The 17,921-nt window shown below is 43.1% G+C and overlaps 2 protein-coding genes across 9 annotated transcripts in view; both read right to left on the reverse strand.

Annotated features, from left to right (window-relative positions):
- SLC7A9 (solute carrier family 7 member 9) overlaps nt 1–914 on the reverse strand; it is a 42,654-nt gene extending 41,740 nt beyond the window's left edge. Inside the window, exon 1 of one of the 2 annotated variants that reach the window (XM_082366528.1) lies at nt 779–914. The gene's annotated coding sequence lies outside the window, so the exon portion shown is untranslated. The remainder of the gene's footprint in view (nt 1–778) is intronic. The other variant, XM_082366529.1, reaches the window with a different exon arrangement.
- A 2,201-nt stretch (nt 915–3,115) lies between these two features.
- CEP89 (centrosomal protein 89) overlaps nt 3,116–17,921 on the reverse strand; it is a gene marked incomplete at its 3' end in the record, with an annotated part of 74,383 nt that continues 59,577 nt past the window's right edge. For 4 of the 7 annotated variants that reach the window (XM_082366488.1, XM_082366489.1, XM_082366486.1 and 1 more), the window contains exons 16-19: nt 17,336–17,477; nt 13,108–13,197; nt 8,052–8,221; nt 3,116–3,356 (exon numbers count right to left, since the gene is read on the reverse strand). In XM_082366488.1, coding sequence (XP_082222614.1) covers nt 3,116–3,356; nt 8,052–8,221; nt 13,108–13,197; nt 17,336–17,477 — 643 coding nt within the window. Of the gene's footprint in view, nt 3,357–8,051; nt 8,222–13,107; nt 13,198–14,371; nt 15,166–16,026; nt 17,478–17,921 lie in introns of those variants that run through there. The other 3 variants (XM_082366490.1, XR_014237348.1, XR_014237349.1) reach the window with 3 other exon arrangements.

Raw genomic sequence — 17,921 nt, forward strand, 5'->3', positions numbered from 1 at the left:
TGAGGGATCCTTACTGCTGATGGGAAAGTCTTGTAGAGACAGAAAAGTTGCCCAGAGTGACCTAGACTTCAGGTCTAGAGTATCTGGGACTGTTCCAAGTCTTCCCAGATGGAGGTGACCCCCAACCACTGAGCCCAGCTGCTTGAGGAGTCAAGGAGGTGACAGTCGCCCAGTCAGAGGGGGACAAGCGGGCCTGTCCTGGACAGTTCACAAGCGCTGCTGGTGGGAGCAGGGCTGGGAGCTTGCAAGGCCAGGGAGCTAGCCCGAGGCTCACTCCTGCTCTTCCCGTTTTTCTCTCTCCCTCTCTCTTTTTCTCCCTCTCCCTCTCGCCCCGACCCAAAGTCATGAATTATCTTCTAGAAGGTTAGTTTTGCTTTTCACATTAAGGTCTAGATAGCACTGTCCAAGGGAAATATAATAGGAGCCACATATGGGATTTAAAGTTTTCTAGTGGCCATATTTTTTAAAAAGTAAACCAAACCAAAAAACAAAACAACAAAAACAAAACAAAACAAAACCCACAACCAGGTGAAATCCATTTTAATAACATTTTATTTAACCCAATATATAAAAAATGTTATCTCAACATAAAGCCAATATAAAAATTATTAGATATTTTACATTATTTTTTTCATAGTAAGGCTTAAAATCTGGTGTATATTTTATACGCCAGATATGTTATAGCACATCTCAATTCGGGTGCTGGATTTTCATCAGAAATACTTGACCTATATCTAGATTTCATAAAATTTATAGTTGAGAAGGCAGGTTCACCTACCCACGTGCTCCAACACACACGTCAGTCTTCCCGTGATGCACTGAGACCCTGCTTGCTCTGGAAGCTCGTGGCTCTGGGCTTCTGTCCTGGCGCTTTTCTTCTGAGCACCTGGCACGCTCTATAATGATGTCTGCCTTCGTCACTTCTGCTGTTCTCAACAAACGGTGCACATAGGTAAGCATCCACAGCATATTTGCTGAATAAATAGATTTACATCAAAATTAATCAAATCCAGAATTCCCCCCCCCTCCTAAGAGTTAGATGACCCGCTGGTCTACAAAGATGTAAGCTGTTGGAAGAGGGTGGGGTCTCTCCCATCTTCTCAGAGGTTGAGGGGCAAAGGCGTCACTTCTGATCCCTCCACCCCTCTGCATGGGACAACTGCAAGACAGGACAGCCCCCCAGCTGCTGTCACACCAAACTCACACCCACACTTGCGCCTGGCCCCTCTCCACTCAGTCCTGACTTCCCCAGGGCTGCTTTTAAATAGTGCCAAAGGCAGCAGGGCTCACTTGGGTCCCTGGGTCATGTTTTCTAACTGTTTGCCTTGGGTTACTTTCAACATGATCAGGACCTTTCTAGAGCCACATGAAGACTCACCAGGACCAAGAGAGAATGGGACTGGTTCCTGCTCAGACTGGAAACCGGCAGGATGACAGGAGCTCCCCTCCCAGCAGTCAGGCCTTACTGCCCACCCAATCTCTAGCCCCAGAGCCCCTCCCACTGCTCACACAGCCCCATCTGCCCTTCTCCAGCTCCTGAGACCCTGTCCATTCTGCAAGGCTGGGTGTTCCAGCTCAAGTCTGGGCTCTGTGCCTCTCAGCGGCATTGTCTTTCGCCACCTTGCCTGCTTTGCCCTCCTTTGCATCCCAGACTCTGAGCTCACCTGCCCATTTGCTACAGCACCCAGTAGGAGGCTGGCAGAGGCTGACTGCTGCGTGAACATCACCCCTGGGGGGCCGTGATGAGGTCCAGGGGTCACTGAACTTGCAAAGTATATTTGTAACATGTGATAAAGCAGAAATGTAAAAACATTCACTTCTCAAGGGAATAAAATGTTCTCTTTGAAGGCAGAGAGAAGACAGGGATAACACACGTGATTCTCTAGGTGATGTGACAACAGCAGCGTCCCATGGACAAGCCATCCCCTGAGCGTTGGTCTGGAGACAAGAGGCTCGCGGGCTGCTGCCACCGTGCAGCCTGTCTACAGATTATTAGATGGTTGGCACAAATTCCCTTGAAATAACATCAAAGTTGTGTGCGAGGTCATCTCCTAGGAGCTGATACCTAGTTTTAAATCCTGTCTTTCTATCCACGGTAAAATGAAAATAAATTAGAATTCTTTAACTGTTGAATAAAATGTAAAAGTTTAATAAAATGTAAAAGAACAATGATTTTCTATCTCAACTTCCCACTTAGCAACCAAAGAGCACATGTGTAACTTTTATATATGACCAGGGACCAACGCTGGGTCTATCTGCACACCTGAAGCCACACAGGCCTTAGCTATGAGGGGTTTGGTAAAAGGATGTGGCAGGATCCTACCCTCCATACCCTGTTTAGGATCCCTTGTAGCCTTCTTCCAGCGTGCTGGGGACAAGCGGCCCTAGACAGCTGGCACGCCCGCCAGGAGTCCCAGGAATGGTCCGGGAGGCAGGGATGATCTACCTGAGGAGGTGGTACAGGGAGGAGAAGGGCTACGGCCCCGGCATCCTTCTCGGCGGTGGCAGTGGGGCAGGGACCCCACCTTGGAGCTCAAAGTCAAGGCTCTCAGAAGGGGAGGGAGGTTAAGTGGCCCCAGAAAAATTACCTTTCCAGGAGGACAGGGAAGGGTTCGGGGAGAGAGCAGGACAGATTTTGTACAATCTACTGGGGCATGAAGACCAGCACCTGTTTTTTGCCAAACAATAAAATACTACCCAGAGTGAATGCACAGGTCTCATCGCTGGGGCTTCCGTCGATGGCTCATCCAATGAAACTAAGTCATCAAACACACAGGCTGAGCACTCGGGCCTGCCCGCCCTTCCCTCTGGGGTTTTCCCAGCGCAGATCTAGGAGCCAGGAGACAGGCCAGCTTGCCAGATCACCTGTTAGCCTGAGCAATGGATCTCACAGAGCCCGGCTCGGTGGCAGTGGGGTCAGAGGATGTGCACCAGCTAAATATAGTTCAGCAGCACATTTTAAAAATAAAGCAAAATGTAAAAAAATGGGTTAAATTTCTGAGACAGTATTTCTTCCTTGCCCTGAGGAGAAGAAACGCTGCATCGGTGGGCGGGAGTCTGCCCTCTCCTCGGCGCTCCCTCTCCTGCGTAGGGCAGACCTCTCCACCGAGGGGCCCTAGCCCAGGGGCTCCCGCAGACCCTGGTGGGCGGTGGGAGGCGGCTTCAGGTCACAGAAGCTGAAGTGGCAGCCATCCTGCACGTCTCCCTGAGAGATGCCGTCCAGGCAGCGGTCCACAAAAGCTCTGGTGTTGTCCCACGGGCCTGTCCTCTCCAGCGTGGCCTGGAGAAGTTCTCGGATCCTTCGGTTTTCCTTGGAGGTGGACTCCCAAACAACCTCAAGCTCACCTTCCATTTCTCTGAGAGAAATAAACAATATAAAGTTTAAAATAACACAATTTAAAAAATATTCATAGAGCCCTTATGAATCCTAAAGTAGTGAGAAGCCAAGTGGAAGAATGTTTAAAGTCAGGGAACAGAGCCCATTGTGTGTGGGTTCTGAAGCAAAGATTCCCAGTGTCGAATGAAGCCCGATGTCCCCTGGAAATAGAAAAAAATACAAAGGCACAGGCTGAAAATGACGTCTTAGATTTCCTCTCTACGTTTTGCCTTTTCTTCTATTTTGGCACCAGTGCACACACACTTTGTTCTCCATGGCATTAATGTTACAAAAATAAAACACAATAACTGCAGTGGCTGACCTACAGCACAACGGCCTGGCTGTGGGCGCCCACACAGCATGGGCCCTGTAGGCCTCTCCAGTGTCCCCTCTGCCCGTCCCCACTGCGACCTGGCCAACACTCAGACACCTTTCACAGCCTCCATCCACAGACCCACTGATGGGCCCAGACACAGAGAGTGAGTTAGAGGGTGAGGAGGGGACCGACTGTGGGGAGTGAGGAACACAACCCAGATCACAGACAAGACTGGCCCAGACCATGTGCCAGGAGGGCGAGTGCCCAGAGGGAACCAAGGCTGAGCCAGGACTGTGTGACGGGCCCCGTGTGGGGAGCTGAGGAAACAGGGCAGGCAAGGTACACGTGTCCTCACAGGGCTGTGGTCCACTGGGGGAGCAGACCAGATACCTGCCACCACCTCACGTGAGCCCCACGGGGAGGGACAAGCAAGCCTCAGCCTGAGAGGAGGAATGGGCCTCGTGCGAGACGGCAGGGCTGGGAAGGCCAGCTCCTTCACAGACGCTGCCCGGTGGTTATGCAAAATGTTAGCAACTGGATTACCAGGTGGACTCAGCACTGTTGTTTAAAGAGGAGGACACAGAGATTCAGGGAGGCCAGTGACACACCCAATCGTCCAGTGTCACTTTCCTTGTGAACTCTTGTTTCCTTCCAAAGCCCATGATGCCCACTAATTACTCTATGTCTAAAAAATCTCCATGCTTCCGTTTTCTGACGCAAAACACCCAGATGTTTGATACACTGCATCATGATAATGTACAGCTAAATTCAAAACAAAGAGAGAAGGACATCTCTAAGGGCAGAAAAAAAAAAAAGAGGATTAAACTGAAACCACAGAGGCTGGCAAACAAAATGTTTGTATTGCTTTGAGGACAAAAGCCCATGCTAGAAACCCAGATTTCTGTAGAATGGAGACAAGTCTTGGGCGCGTGCAAACTGGGTGCAACAGAAAACCGCAGGGCTCACTCCCACCCATGTCTCCCCTCTTCCTCCTAGCAACACTGTGAACTATGTGTCCCAGAATTAGGCAGGTAAGTGGAGATATGTGACGAACCCTCAAAGGAAGGATGGTTGGGTGGAAAAATCTGCCAATCTTCAAAAGAAATCTGCTCTGAGAGGCTCCTTGGGGACTGTAGCCACTGACTTGTTCTCAAATGAATCTGGGGTTTGAATCTACATTGCTTCCCATTGTAGAGCATCCCCAGCCCCTGACTGGAGTGAACCAAGAGTAAAAAGACATTTTTGAGACAATCAGGGAAAATACTCAATGGAAGAGTTGAAAGTACATTGGACACAACCAAAGAGAGAATTAATGAAGTGGAATATTGAGCAGAGGAAACCACCCAGAATGCTGCTCAGAAAAATATATATTAAGAAGTTATACATTCATTATAAATGTAATAATGGCATTGTGAAATTTTTTTTGGTTTTGGCCATGCAGCTTGCAGGATCTTAGTTCACTGACCGGGGATCAAACCCAGGCCCTCAGCAGTGAAAGTGCAGGGTCCTAACCACTGGACGGCCAGGGAATTCCCTGTGAATATTTTTAAAGTCCTTTTGTATTTAAAAAAAAGCATTACTATAGATTATTTTTTAAGTTAATAATAAAATTAAAGTGACTCCCGGTTTGGAAATACTCTCTGGCACCAAAGAAAAGCAAATGCAAACCTTCTCTGGAGAAAACATCCTCAGTCCAGGCCCCTAGGACTCCACAGACTAAATTCAACCCATCCATGAGTTCATGGTAAAAAAGTTACTGTACATAGAACGAAATAAGCCACACAGGGCAAGAGTCAACAAAACCAGATTTCAGACCCCCAAATTGCAGATAATGAAGCTGTCACACACAGAATATAAAATAACTATGAATAAAATGTCAAAAGAAATAAAAGATGTATTAAAGATAAACAAAGACCAAAAATTTATTTTAAAAACGACTAGGTAGATTTTCAAAAGAAGCAAACAGTACTTCTGAAATTGAAATATACAGTTGTTGAAATAAAAAACCTCCATGGCTAGGTTAAACAGAACATTGAACAAAACTGAACAGAGAACTAGTAAACAGAAATATTGAGAATTACCCAGAATGTAGACCAGAAAAACAAGGAGATAGAAAATGTAAAAGATAAGACACATGGAAGATTCAATAAGAAGGTCTAACATACATTTAATATGAGTTCCAGAAGGAAATCTAGAAACAATGAGGGGAAAAGACTTATTTTAAGAGATAGATAATGACTGGTAATTCCCTGGTGGTCCAGTGGTTAGGACTCTGCACTTCCATTGCAGGAGGCACAGGTTTGATCCCTGGTCAGGGAATTAAGATCTCACAAGCCACACGGTGCAGCCAAAAAAAAAAAGAGAGAGAGATAACGACTGAGAATTTTCTGGAAGTAATGAAAGACACAAAATCACAGATATAGAGAATAACTTATACCAAGCAAATATGTGAAAAGAAATTCATAGTTAAATACAATGAAACTGCAGACTACAAGAGACAGAGGAGATCTTAAAATAGGCAAGAGAAATGATGGATCATCTAGTTTTGAAAATGACAAAAGACTTCTCAACAGCAATAATGAAACAGAGAAGACAGTGGAATGTGCTGAGAGAATAGACTGTCAAGGTAGAACCCAGCAAAAATCAACTCACAAGGATGAGGGCAAAATGCAGACATTTTCAGATAAACAAAAACTAAGAAAGCTTACTCTCACTAAAGAAACTTCTAAAGCATGTACTTTCGGAAGGAGGAAAATAATCTGAGAAATAAGGTCTAAGATGCAAAAGAGAATAGTAAGCAAAGAAACTGGTAAACTCTAGGTAAATCAGAATAAAATAACTATATTGAAACTAGTAATATGTAATTTCTGGGGCTAAAAACAATGATATAAAATAGATCTTTGCTTTTCATCTTCACATATCTGTATCTACATGTAATGACACTAGACAACAAGAGCATATAAACTGAGTGGGAAATAATTAGGTTAGAGCATTAGGTCTTGCATTTGCAGGTAGAAATTTAGAGGTGCTGATTAGCTTTAGATTTTTGTTAATGTTAGGTATCCATATGAAATTTCAAGGGCAACCACTAAAAGAACATAAATAGAATGTTTAACTTTCAAACCATTAAAGGGCAAAAAATGGAATAAGGGAGAAAGTGAAAAACAAAGTTCCATTTTATTAACGCAATTCTAAACCTCCTGTCTGGCAAGAAAGTTGGTATCGGCCCAACGTTTACAAAGTGACCACTTATGGTGGTAAGAACTTCTGTGACTACAGAAAACCTGTTAGATAAGACTTCATTTTGCCTGGCATTAAGAAACATCCGGCTGATAGAAAACATAAACAGCTGTCTGCATTCTGCCTGGTAACAAATACACGGATTCTACTATAACTTGAAGAAAATCACATTCGAGTGTTATTAGGATTCTTCCACATGCATTAGTTTATGTTCCAGTCTGTCAAAGACAACACAGCCACTCTGAAAAGGCCGACTTAAATGTGAACCCAAACTACGTGAGGGGACCACCAGGTTCACCTCCACAAAACATGCGCTCTTCCCCAGGGTTTTCAATACACTGGCAATACCTCCTCTATCACACGTTTAAAGGACAAAGGTATAACTGACAGAGTACCTTACAGCCACAGAGAACATGATACACCCATAATCTTATGACTGTGTTCTTACAAAAAGGGAAGAATCTGAAATTTAAAGTTCTCAGAGATGAGAACATAATGGCAGAAATAAAACATTTCATCAAAAATTAATAAAATCTCCCAAGAAAATGGAATAGAATAAAAATATCAAAGAGATGGAAAAGAGGGGGAAAAAGGGAAGGACAATGAGAGGACTAGATTGATTTAGGAAGTCCAATATTCAAACAACAGGAATTTTTAAAGGAGGGATTAAAGAAAATGAGGACCTGGGATCTACTGTACAGCATTGGGACTATAATTACCAGTACTGTACACTTGAAAGTTGCTAAGACAGTAGATCTTAAATGCTCTCACCATAACAACAACAACAACAAAATGGTAATTATATGAGGTGAAGGATATGTTAACCTTATTGTGGTGATAATTTCACAACATATATGTATATCAAATCACACTGTACACCTTAAACTTATACAATGTTATATGTCAATTGCTAGGGAAAATCTTCTCAAAGAAAAAAAATGAGGTGCAAATAAAAAAACCAATATTAAAATATATTTAATACTAAAATCAGATAAAACTAAAATGTAAAAACAAAAATAAGCGATCAAATGAACAAAAGAGGTCCAGAGGGTTTTACTGGAGAATTCCACCAAGCATTCAAAAAACAAACACGTTGCGACGGGGCTGGGGCGGCCAGACCTTTTCTGCTGCAGCGCCTTGTCCAGGACATCCTGCTTGTCCTGCAGCATCCGATGGAGGTGCCTCATCTCCTGCTGGTACTGAGCTGTCTTGCTAGCAAAGTCTTCCTGCTGCTCTGTCAGACGGTGACTGATGTCACCCAGCTTCAGTGCCGCCTGCTTCCTGTACCCCTGGGGGAGGAGGATGGTCTCTGAGTGAGGGGGTGCTGCCCGTGGCCCAGGTGGATAGCTTTGTGGATGCGTTCCCTCCCCACTCCTTGGCCTGTCAGAGGCCCTGAACTGAGTAAGCCCTGGGCAGGTCTGATCTGGGAGGGCAAGTCTGGATCACAAAAGTCACATAAAGTAATAAAAAAATTTAAAGTATAATAAAACCAAATTTCTGACTTGTATCATGCCTAGTTTTTTATATGCCACAAATAAAAATTAAAACAGAAGGACCTGGCAAGGTCTGTTCATACTCTATTGGTAAACAGGTGACTGAGATAAAAGCCTGATTCACTTATTTTCCTTCTTACATTTTTATTGTATAGTACTTAAGGTTAGTAGATTTCCCTCTGAGCATTTCCAAAACTGTTGTCACATAGATTCTGACTTGTAGTTCCCATAGGTTCAGTTCTCATTAGAAATTATGACATTCAATTTATACATCTCCTCTGACCCAAGAGTTAGTTTACTATACCGTTTTTACATTTCCAGGTGAAAGAACATTTTCTGCTCTCTGATTTTGTTTATTAATTTCTGGTATTTATCTTTTTGATCAACAAATGTCTGCCTTATTTCTACTTTAGGGGTTTATTGAGGTTTGTTTATTTTTTTGGTAGCCAGTCCATGATCAATTGTTGTGATTGTTCTGTATGTGTCTGTGTGTGTATATACACACACACACACACACACACACACAAAACACATATACAAACATAAATAAACCTTATAGATTATGTTGTAAAATCTTCTATATCCTTACTTTTGTATAACTTCTTGATCTGTCTTGGACCAAGAGAAGTGGATTAAAGCTCCTATTATCACTAAGTTTCCATTTCCCTTTGTATCTCCTGTAGTTTATAAAATTTGCTGCTGTGTTATTTAGTATGTAGACATTCATAACTACTATATATTATTAATTGTAGTCTTTAACATTATTAAGGCTTCTCCTTTTTTTTTCTTTTTTGGTCTCATTTAGTGCTTTTGGCCTGAATTCTCTCTTGGCAGATGTAAAGATCGCAACTATGCTTTCCTTTTGTTTGCATAAATCTGTATTATCTTCACTCATCCTTTTATTTTTAATCTTTCTAAAACACTGTTCCTGACTGTCTCTGTCTCTTGGTTCTGGCATGTAATAGTGTTTTCCTTTATAATATAATCTAAAATTGTTTCCTGTTAATGGGTGAATTAAGCTCATTTATATTTTCTATAGGGCAGATTTGTTTGCCTCAATTTTGTTATCTTATGTTTTATTGTTTTCTCTACACACATTTTTAAAGACTTCAATGTAGTCTGTTTTCTTTGCTCTTTTTTGCTATTAAGGAATGAATCTCTTTTGATTCTTGTGGTTACTTTTATTTTTATGCCTTTATATTACATGTCCTTAGTCCCCTCATTTATTAAAAGTAACATGTTAGCTCCTAACAATCTTTTCTTCACTCTTCCCCTACTTAAATATGCTTAAGCTCCTCCTACTGAATTTTTCATCTTTAAATGATATCCTTTGATCTCAGTTATTACAGGTGACACAATCAGCAAGTTCATTCTACTTTCTAACTTCCTTCCCCCTTTACCTATCATTTTTTCCTTGGTTGTATTACTTCTACATTGTCAGATTGTATTATGTCTACGTTTTATTGCATCAGCCTTATCCCTGCTTTTTTTAAGTCTTAGTTCACAGTTAAATATATTCTTTGCTCACGAGCAGTACTTTTCTGAAATTTGCCCAATCATTTCTTGGCTGAACTCAAGTTGATTGATCCTTAGGAAAGGTTTATGGAAAAAATGTTCCAGAGTTCTTATATGGTCACAGCTGTCTGAAGACCAGCCTGGTTGGATGAAAACATCCTTGAATATTCATAGATGGAATTCCACTGTTCTCTGGCATTCAGTGTTGTTGTTGAGAAGTGTGATGCCAACATGATTTTCTTTTTCTTATGTCTTGGTCTTTTGCTTGGGTGTCCAAGGTATTCTTTCTTTATCTTGAAATCACAGGTCTTGGTGTCAATTTTCTAGGGCCATCCTGGGTCAGTTTTTCATAGGTACATAATGTGCCCTTTCAATATGTAGATTCAACTCTTCATTTATTTCAGAAAATTTTATGAATAAAAACTTTTAAGAATTACTCTTTGGAGCAGAATAAGTGCCATTGTTTTGATTTCTGCTTTAGGTAAATTGGATGTCTATCACTTTCTACTAGTGTTTTTTTTTTTTTTGGCTGCACTTTGTGGCTTGCAGGATCTTAGCTCCCTGACCAGGGATCGAACTTGGGCCCCCAGCAGTGGAAGCACAGAGTCCTAACTGCTGGATGGCCAGGGAATTCCCTCTACTAGTTCTTTTTACATGTTTATTTCTGCCTTCTTGTCTTTGCCTTTCTCATTTATCCTTTATGTCCCTTATCCTGCTTTTATGATCTTTCTCCCTGGGCTCCTTATAATTTAGTCTACATTTCTCCTTTCCTTCTATTTCTTCCCTGAGTTGTGTCAGTTCCATTTCACATCCTCCTTTGTCTGGCCATCTGTGTCTCTGCTTTTTGGCATTTTTTCCCCAGCTTTTACTGTTTTATTGAGTTTCAGCTACCTGGCTACCTGCCTACCTCCTTACTTGTCTATCTACCTACCAACCTATCAGTTCACCTTAGAGTACAGGTTTCAATTTTGATCTCCTTTGTGGCAACATTATTTCTGATGCGCTTTCATCACGTGTAAGAAAATTATACTTCTATTTTTCTTAAAGAATTTTTGTATGGAGGCCACTGAATTCTTTTGGGATGAGATGAGGTTCCTGGGAGGGTGAGAGTAATGGGTCTACTTCCAAGCTTCACACACCACTTCTCTTGCAGTCCCTTCTCTGGCTCTCTGAATCCAGCCTGGTTCTGAAATACTTCTGCCTGCAGCTCTGATTTCCCAGATCTCATCATTGCCCTGACTTCCAAGTTGATGTCCTCACTTTTAGGAGGGTTTTGCTAAGGTTTCCTGAGATGTCACCTCTGAATTTTTTTTTTTAAGATTTTTTTTTGATGTGGACCAGTTTTAAAGTCTTTATTGAATTTGTTAAAATATTGCTTCTGTTTTTTTATGTTTTAGTTTTTTGGCCATGAGGCATGCGGGATCTTAGCTCCTCGACCAGGGATTGAACCCGCACCCCCTACATTGGAAGCACGGAGTTCTCAACCACTGGACCGCCAGGGAAGTCCCTGTCACCTCTGAATTTTGACAAGCCTTTTCCAGGTCTCTTCTCCTCACTTCCCCAGAGATCCTGCCCTATCTGACCTGGATCTGGCTCACAGATTTCTTCTCTGGGTGACTGGGTGGAACTTTTTTATTTTTACTGTTCTTATTCAGATGAACAGTAATGAGACAAATTCCCAAGACAAGGCCAACCGCTCTGAAGATCAGACCTTCTCTTTTGGAAATAAAAGCCAACAGGAAAACCAGGAAAAAAAGAACAAACTATAACTGCTCTTTATTACTCATAATACTTCTATGCAGATTCCCATCATTAATAGTGTGGTGTAGTCCTTCTAGCCTTTCTGATGCAGAGTTGAGATACTGTTTTGTATACTGCTTTTGATCTTGTTACATTTTTAAAATTGTAAAATATATTATTTAATTCCCCCAATAGTTATTGAATTAATTGAATACTATGCACCAGGTGCTATTCTAGGTGCTTGGGATATACCAGTGAACAAAAACAGAAAAAGAAAAAAAAATCCCTGCACTTGTTATTCTGGTCAGAATAGACAAACAGTAACCAACAAACATAATAAACAAATTACATAGTCTGTTAAAAGGTAATGTTGTCTCTGGAAGAAATAACAAAGCAAGGATAGAGCCTAGAGATATTTCTGTATCTTTTTTTGTTCTTAAACAGCTGCATGGTATCTTATTGTGCAGATGAACCAAAGTTTATTTAATGAATGGAGAGGCGCTATTTCTTTTTTTTTTTTTTTTGGCCACACCACATGTCATGCAGGATCCTTAGTTCCCTGACCAGGGATCGAACTCGTGCCCCCTGCAGGGGAAGCACAGAGTCTTAACCACTGGACTGCCAGGGAAGTCCCGAGAGGTGCTCTTTAAAAAAATTTTTATTTAATTAATTTATTTATTTTTGGCTGTGTTGGGTCTTCATTGCTGCACGCGGGCTTCTCATTGCAGTGGCTTCTCTTGTTGCACAGCATGGGCACTTGGTGCATGGGCTTCAGTAGTTGTGGCACGTGGGCTCAGTAGCTGTGGCTCACAGGCTCTAGAGCACAGGCTCAGTAGTTGTGGCGCACAGGCTTGGTTGCTCCGCGGCATGTGGGATCTTCCCGGACCAGGGCTCGAACCCGTGTCCCCTGCATTGGCAGGTGGATTCTTAACCACTGCACCACCAGAGAAGTCTGAGAGGTGCTATTTCTGCCACAGAAACCCAATACTGCTTTACTCTGTGGATGATCAGTGATACATACATGCAAAATGGGTCATTTTCTTTTTTTTTTTTTTAAGGTTTTTTTTTTTTTTAATTTATTTATGGCTGTGTTGGGTCTTCGTTTCTGTGCGAGGGCTTTCCCTAGTTGCGGCAAGTGGGGGCCACTCTTCATCGCGGTGCGCGGGCCTCTCACCATCGCGGCCCCTCTTGTTGTGGAGCACAGGCTCCAGACGCGCAGGCTCAGTAGTTGTGGCGCACGGGCCCAGTTGCTCCGCGGCATGTGGGATCTTCCCAGACCAGGGCTCGAACCCGTGTCTCCTGCATTGGCAGGCGGATTCTCAACCACTGCACTATCAGGGAAGCCCCCTCATTTTCTTAAACATGGAAATCTGACCCTGGGAAGCCCATTCCCATTAGAATGGGAATCCATTCTACCTTCCACTTACCTTGACTTTTTCCTCCAACCTTCCCAAGCGAATATTGCCTTCTATGATTTTGTTGAGAACTCCATGCTTCTCACTTTCTAAACATTTAGCCTACAGAGTAAAGTGAAAAGAAAAACAATGGGCTCTTAGTTTAACAGGAAAATTAAAATAATAAAAAATCTTCTGCTAAGAGTATTACTGCAAAGAGTATTACCATTCTGCCACTCGTCCTGGCCTGACACCTCTCCAGCCCCCCACCTCCAGATTCCTACCCCCTGTGTGAGGGCTGTGGGCAGAACTTGGACCAACAGCTGAGGAGGGCAAGAGCCGGGAACGGCAGGCTGGGTGCCTCTCCTGGGTACAAATGGAAAATCTGAGCCCCTCAAACACGGGGGATGTGAGCTTCCAGGACACTTCTCTATTCTTGGGGAATATACTATTCCTTCCATCATATCCAAGGAACAAGCCCCAACATGCAAATAAAATTCTCACTGGACTGTTTGAATAATTAACAAAATTAAAGATAACTTGAGATGAACGCACAAGGTCATTCTCCAAACCAAATGTGACGGGCAGTAGATCAAAGAGGGATGTCACTGAAGTGGAATGATTTAGATTAATATCCAGATAGGACACGAACTACTACACACTATAAATTGACCATTTCAAATGGTAAAATTTTTTTTAAAAGTAAAGGTGAGCATTCCTTCTAAGGTAGTACAGCAGTGACGAGTGATTTTCTAGAAAGGAAAAGTAAGACCCAGGGAATTAAACTTGCCACAAGTCACATGGAAACCCATCCTAAAGGGATTCGAAATGAAGATGCCAGTATCAATAAAGTACTATATAAGGGGCTCTCACAAGGCCCAGGAGACCAGGACAGGGTAAGGTGAGGGTGCACGGCCAACAGTCCCACGACAGGAAAGAGACAGCCAGTACCACCCCCGAACCCCAGCTACAGAGGCTGGTCTTGGGGCTGCCAGGGGCAAGGAGCCTGCAGGGCCAAGCGGACAGCAGTCCGTGTGCACACAGAGGTCTCTCATGGCGGGTGGAGGCAGGGCAGGCTGAGAGCAGCTCCCCCCGCATCTGGAGGGTCTGAAGAGTCTAAATCTGAGCCTGGCTTTCAGGCCATAATAACAAAGGTCAAGGCGGGAGGAGAGAACACATTTTATTAATAGTCTGTTGGCTTAATCTGTAACTTTTAAGTATTTGGACAAGCAGTATATGGCCTCCATTTGTATTTCCATCCTGGGTCCACAAATATGAGGAGCGAGCCTAAGGGGACCATTTTTTTTTTTTTAATTTATTATCTATTTATTATTTATTTTTGGCTGTGTTGGGTCCTCGCTTCTGTGCGAGGGCCCTCTCCAGCCGCGGCAAGCGGGGGCCACTCCCCATCGCGGTGCACGGGCCTCTCACCGTCGCAGCATCTCCTGTTGGGAGCACAGGCTCCAGACGCGCAGGCTCAGTAATTGTGGCTCACGGGCCCATTTGCTCCATGGCATGTGGGATCTTCCCAGACCAGGGCTCGAACCCGTGTCCCCTGCATTGGCAGGCAGACTCTCAACCACTGCGCCACCAGGGAAGCCCAAGGGGACCGTTTGATGGTCAAAGAGGCTCTTGACTTCATCATGGAAGCCTGGGATTTTCTCTGGCCCAAACAGGAGGTACAGGGCCTGCCTCCTGGGGGAACCAGCATGTCCCACCCTGTAAACAAGATGGCCCTGACACGAGGCAGCCAGGTTCCCATGAGTGTTTGCTAGATGAATGCATTTGCTTGGCACTTTCCATTTTTCAACAAGCTTTTGTGTTGCCCTCGATATCCCAGTGGGTAAGCTCAGGAGACACAGCAGAAGAGGAAATGGGCACTCAGCACTGGTACAGAACATGCCAGAGACTTCAGCACTTGGGTTGGGATAGTGACCTCTCAGGAGGGGACTACTGGTTCAGGAGGTCTGAATGCTTTTAAGGCTCCTACCATGGCATGTCAAAGTCAAATTGCCTCTAAAAGACTCGGGGAAGGGCTCAGAAATCACCAGTAATGTATAACCACGCTTACCACACTCCTACCAGCAACTACTATAATTAAAAAAAAAAAGAATTTTGTAACATTAATATAAGTGCAAAATGGAGTCTCAAGACTGGCTTAATTAGCATTTCTTTTATTACAAGTAAAGATCAACATTTTGCCCCAAGAGCTATATACTATTTATATGTCCTTTTATGTAAACAATGGCTAAAAGCCTGTGTCCATTCTCCTATGGAGGAACTTAACATCTTTCTAACAGATGGGAATAAGCCTGTGACACATCCTGACAGACTCTCTGCCCCTCAATCACCCTGAGGAAGGGCAGAGTTACCTCCAAGTTGGCTGCTTTCTGACTCTCACAGAAAGTCTGCTGGGCTCTTGGGATGACATGCATTAAATTATTACCTCTGATCCTATGCCACCAGAGATTTGCAACATTGCTTAAATAAACATGTTTAAATGTACATAAGCAATATGTATTCAAAGTAGAAAAATCATAAAATGCAGATAGGTAAAAAAGATTTTTAGGGGCTTCCCTGGTGGCGCAGCGGTTGAGAATCCGCCTGCCAATGCAGGGGACGCGGGTTCGAGCCCTGGTCTGGGAAGATCCCACATGCCACGGAGCGGCTGGGCCTGTGAGCCACAATTACTGAGCCTGCGTGTCTGGAGCCTGTGCTCCGCAACAAGAGAGGCCGCGATAGTGAGAGGCCCGCGCACCGCGATGCAGAGTGGCCCCCACTTGCCACAACTAGAGAAAGCCCTCGCACAGAAACGAAGACCTAACACAGACATAAAGAAAAAATAAATAAATAAATAAATAAAAATTAAAAAAAAAATTATTAAAAAAAAAAAGATTTAAAAAAAAAATCACCTGTCATTTCACCATTTGGAGATACAGATATTTAACTCACTGTTATATTTTGTGGTAAATTCTATCAGACTTTTTTCAACACATAGCTTGGCACAGCATCTGTCTTCTTTCACTGCACAACCTGCTGTAGACATCTTTTAAAATCAGCGTGGAGAAGTGAGATCATGCCCACAGCATCACTCTTGCTGACTGAGCAGTGCTCCATCATCAAGGGCAGGGTTCCCCAACCCCTGGGCCACAGACCGGTACCGGTCCACGGCCTGTTAGGAACCGAGCTGCACAGCAGGAGGTGAGCGGTAGGCGAGTGAGCGAGTGAAGCTTCATCTGTATTTACAGCCGCTCCCCATGGCTCGCATTACAACCTGAGCTCCGCCTCCTGTCAGATCAGCGGCGGCATTAATTTCTCATAGGAGCGTGAGCCCTACTGTGAACTGCGCATGCGAGGGATCTAGGTTGTGCGCTCCTTATGAGAATCTAATGCCTGATGATGTGAGGTGGGGCTGAGGCAGTGATGCTAGCGCTGGGGAGCGGCTGCAAATACAGATAATCATTAGCAGAGAGGTTTGACTGCACAGAGACCATAGTAAATGAATTGCTTGCAGACTCATATCAAAACCCTATCAGTGAGTGGCAAGTGAAAACAAGCTCAGGGCTCCCACTGATTCTGCATTATGGTGAGTTGTATAATTATTTCATTATATATTACAATGTAATAATAATAGAAATAAAGTGCGCAATAAATGTAATGTGCTTGAATCATCCTGAAACCATCCCCTGCCCACCCTGGTCCATGGAAAAATCGTCTTCCATGAAACCGGCCCCTGGTGCCAAAAAGGTTGGGGACCGCTAATCTGGGGACCACCAATAATGGACTCAATTCCTTTCCTCAGGACTGGTGCTACTAGAAACAATGTGGGATGAGTACCCCTGGAGCTACCTCTTTGTGCCCTTTCAACTGTGTCATTGGGATGAACTCTATTTAACCTGTCTAGGATTCTTACGTTTCATCTTCAAACAGGGACTGCATTAAGACAACTTTACAGAGAGAATATAAAGATGCACCTGTGTGTGTAATAGAGGCCTTATGACTACTGTTCCCAGTTGAATGGACTGATTCCGGTAGTTTACCTTCTAAAATATCATTTGCCAGTATTTAAAAGTTTGGGTTATTTGCTTTTCAAAAATGTTTTTCACTGATGGTTGAAAAATAAAATTTTGGAGAACTTGAAAATTTATGGTTGAAATGTAAAAAGATGCAGCTTTTTATGGATCATTAAAAAAAAAAAAACCTTTAAAATTATGTTTGCATATTAACTTGCAGCATACTTGAAGTAACTGAGGAAACTTACCAAATACATAAGATTGTCACGTTCCTGGGTTATATTCTCTGCCAGGACAACAAGATTTGCCAGGTACTGGTGAGCAGACATTTCGTTCTCCATGGCTTTTTCCACCTGCTTTTTGAAGACATCAATTTTCTTCTGAGATCTCCTAGAGAGGTCCCCCAAATGGTGGAATAAAAAATTCATTAGCCTGCATGGCCAGGGCATAGTGAATATCTGTATTATAAAAATAGCAAGCATGTTAGCATTTAAGTGTATTTTGCAGTAACCTAAATCTTCTGTTTAGTTTCAAGGTGAGAAGAGGTAACTGAACTTAAAGGAAGCATAATTACTGACTCCAAGCCAAGTCAATAGGAATCACAAAATGCTTAACACACTTAACAGACTAATACATATTATTCTATTAATTTTTTGGCTTGTGTTCTTTAAAAGATATTTTTGAAAAAGGAATCCAGTAATCCCTGGATTAGACTTTTGGGAAACACTTAGTAAAGAACTTCTAGAACTTGCAGAGTCTTAGGGTCAGCATTATGACTATCAACCATAATTGAACAATAATGTTGGTTAACGTTGGTCATATTTTATATTTTGG

This window comes from Balaenoptera borealis (assembly GCF_965194805.1).
Source record: "Balaenoptera borealis genome assembly, chromosome: 19".
NCBI classification, from domain to species: Eukaryota; Metazoa; Chordata; class Mammalia; order Artiodactyla; family Balaenopteridae; genus Balaenoptera; species Balaenoptera borealis.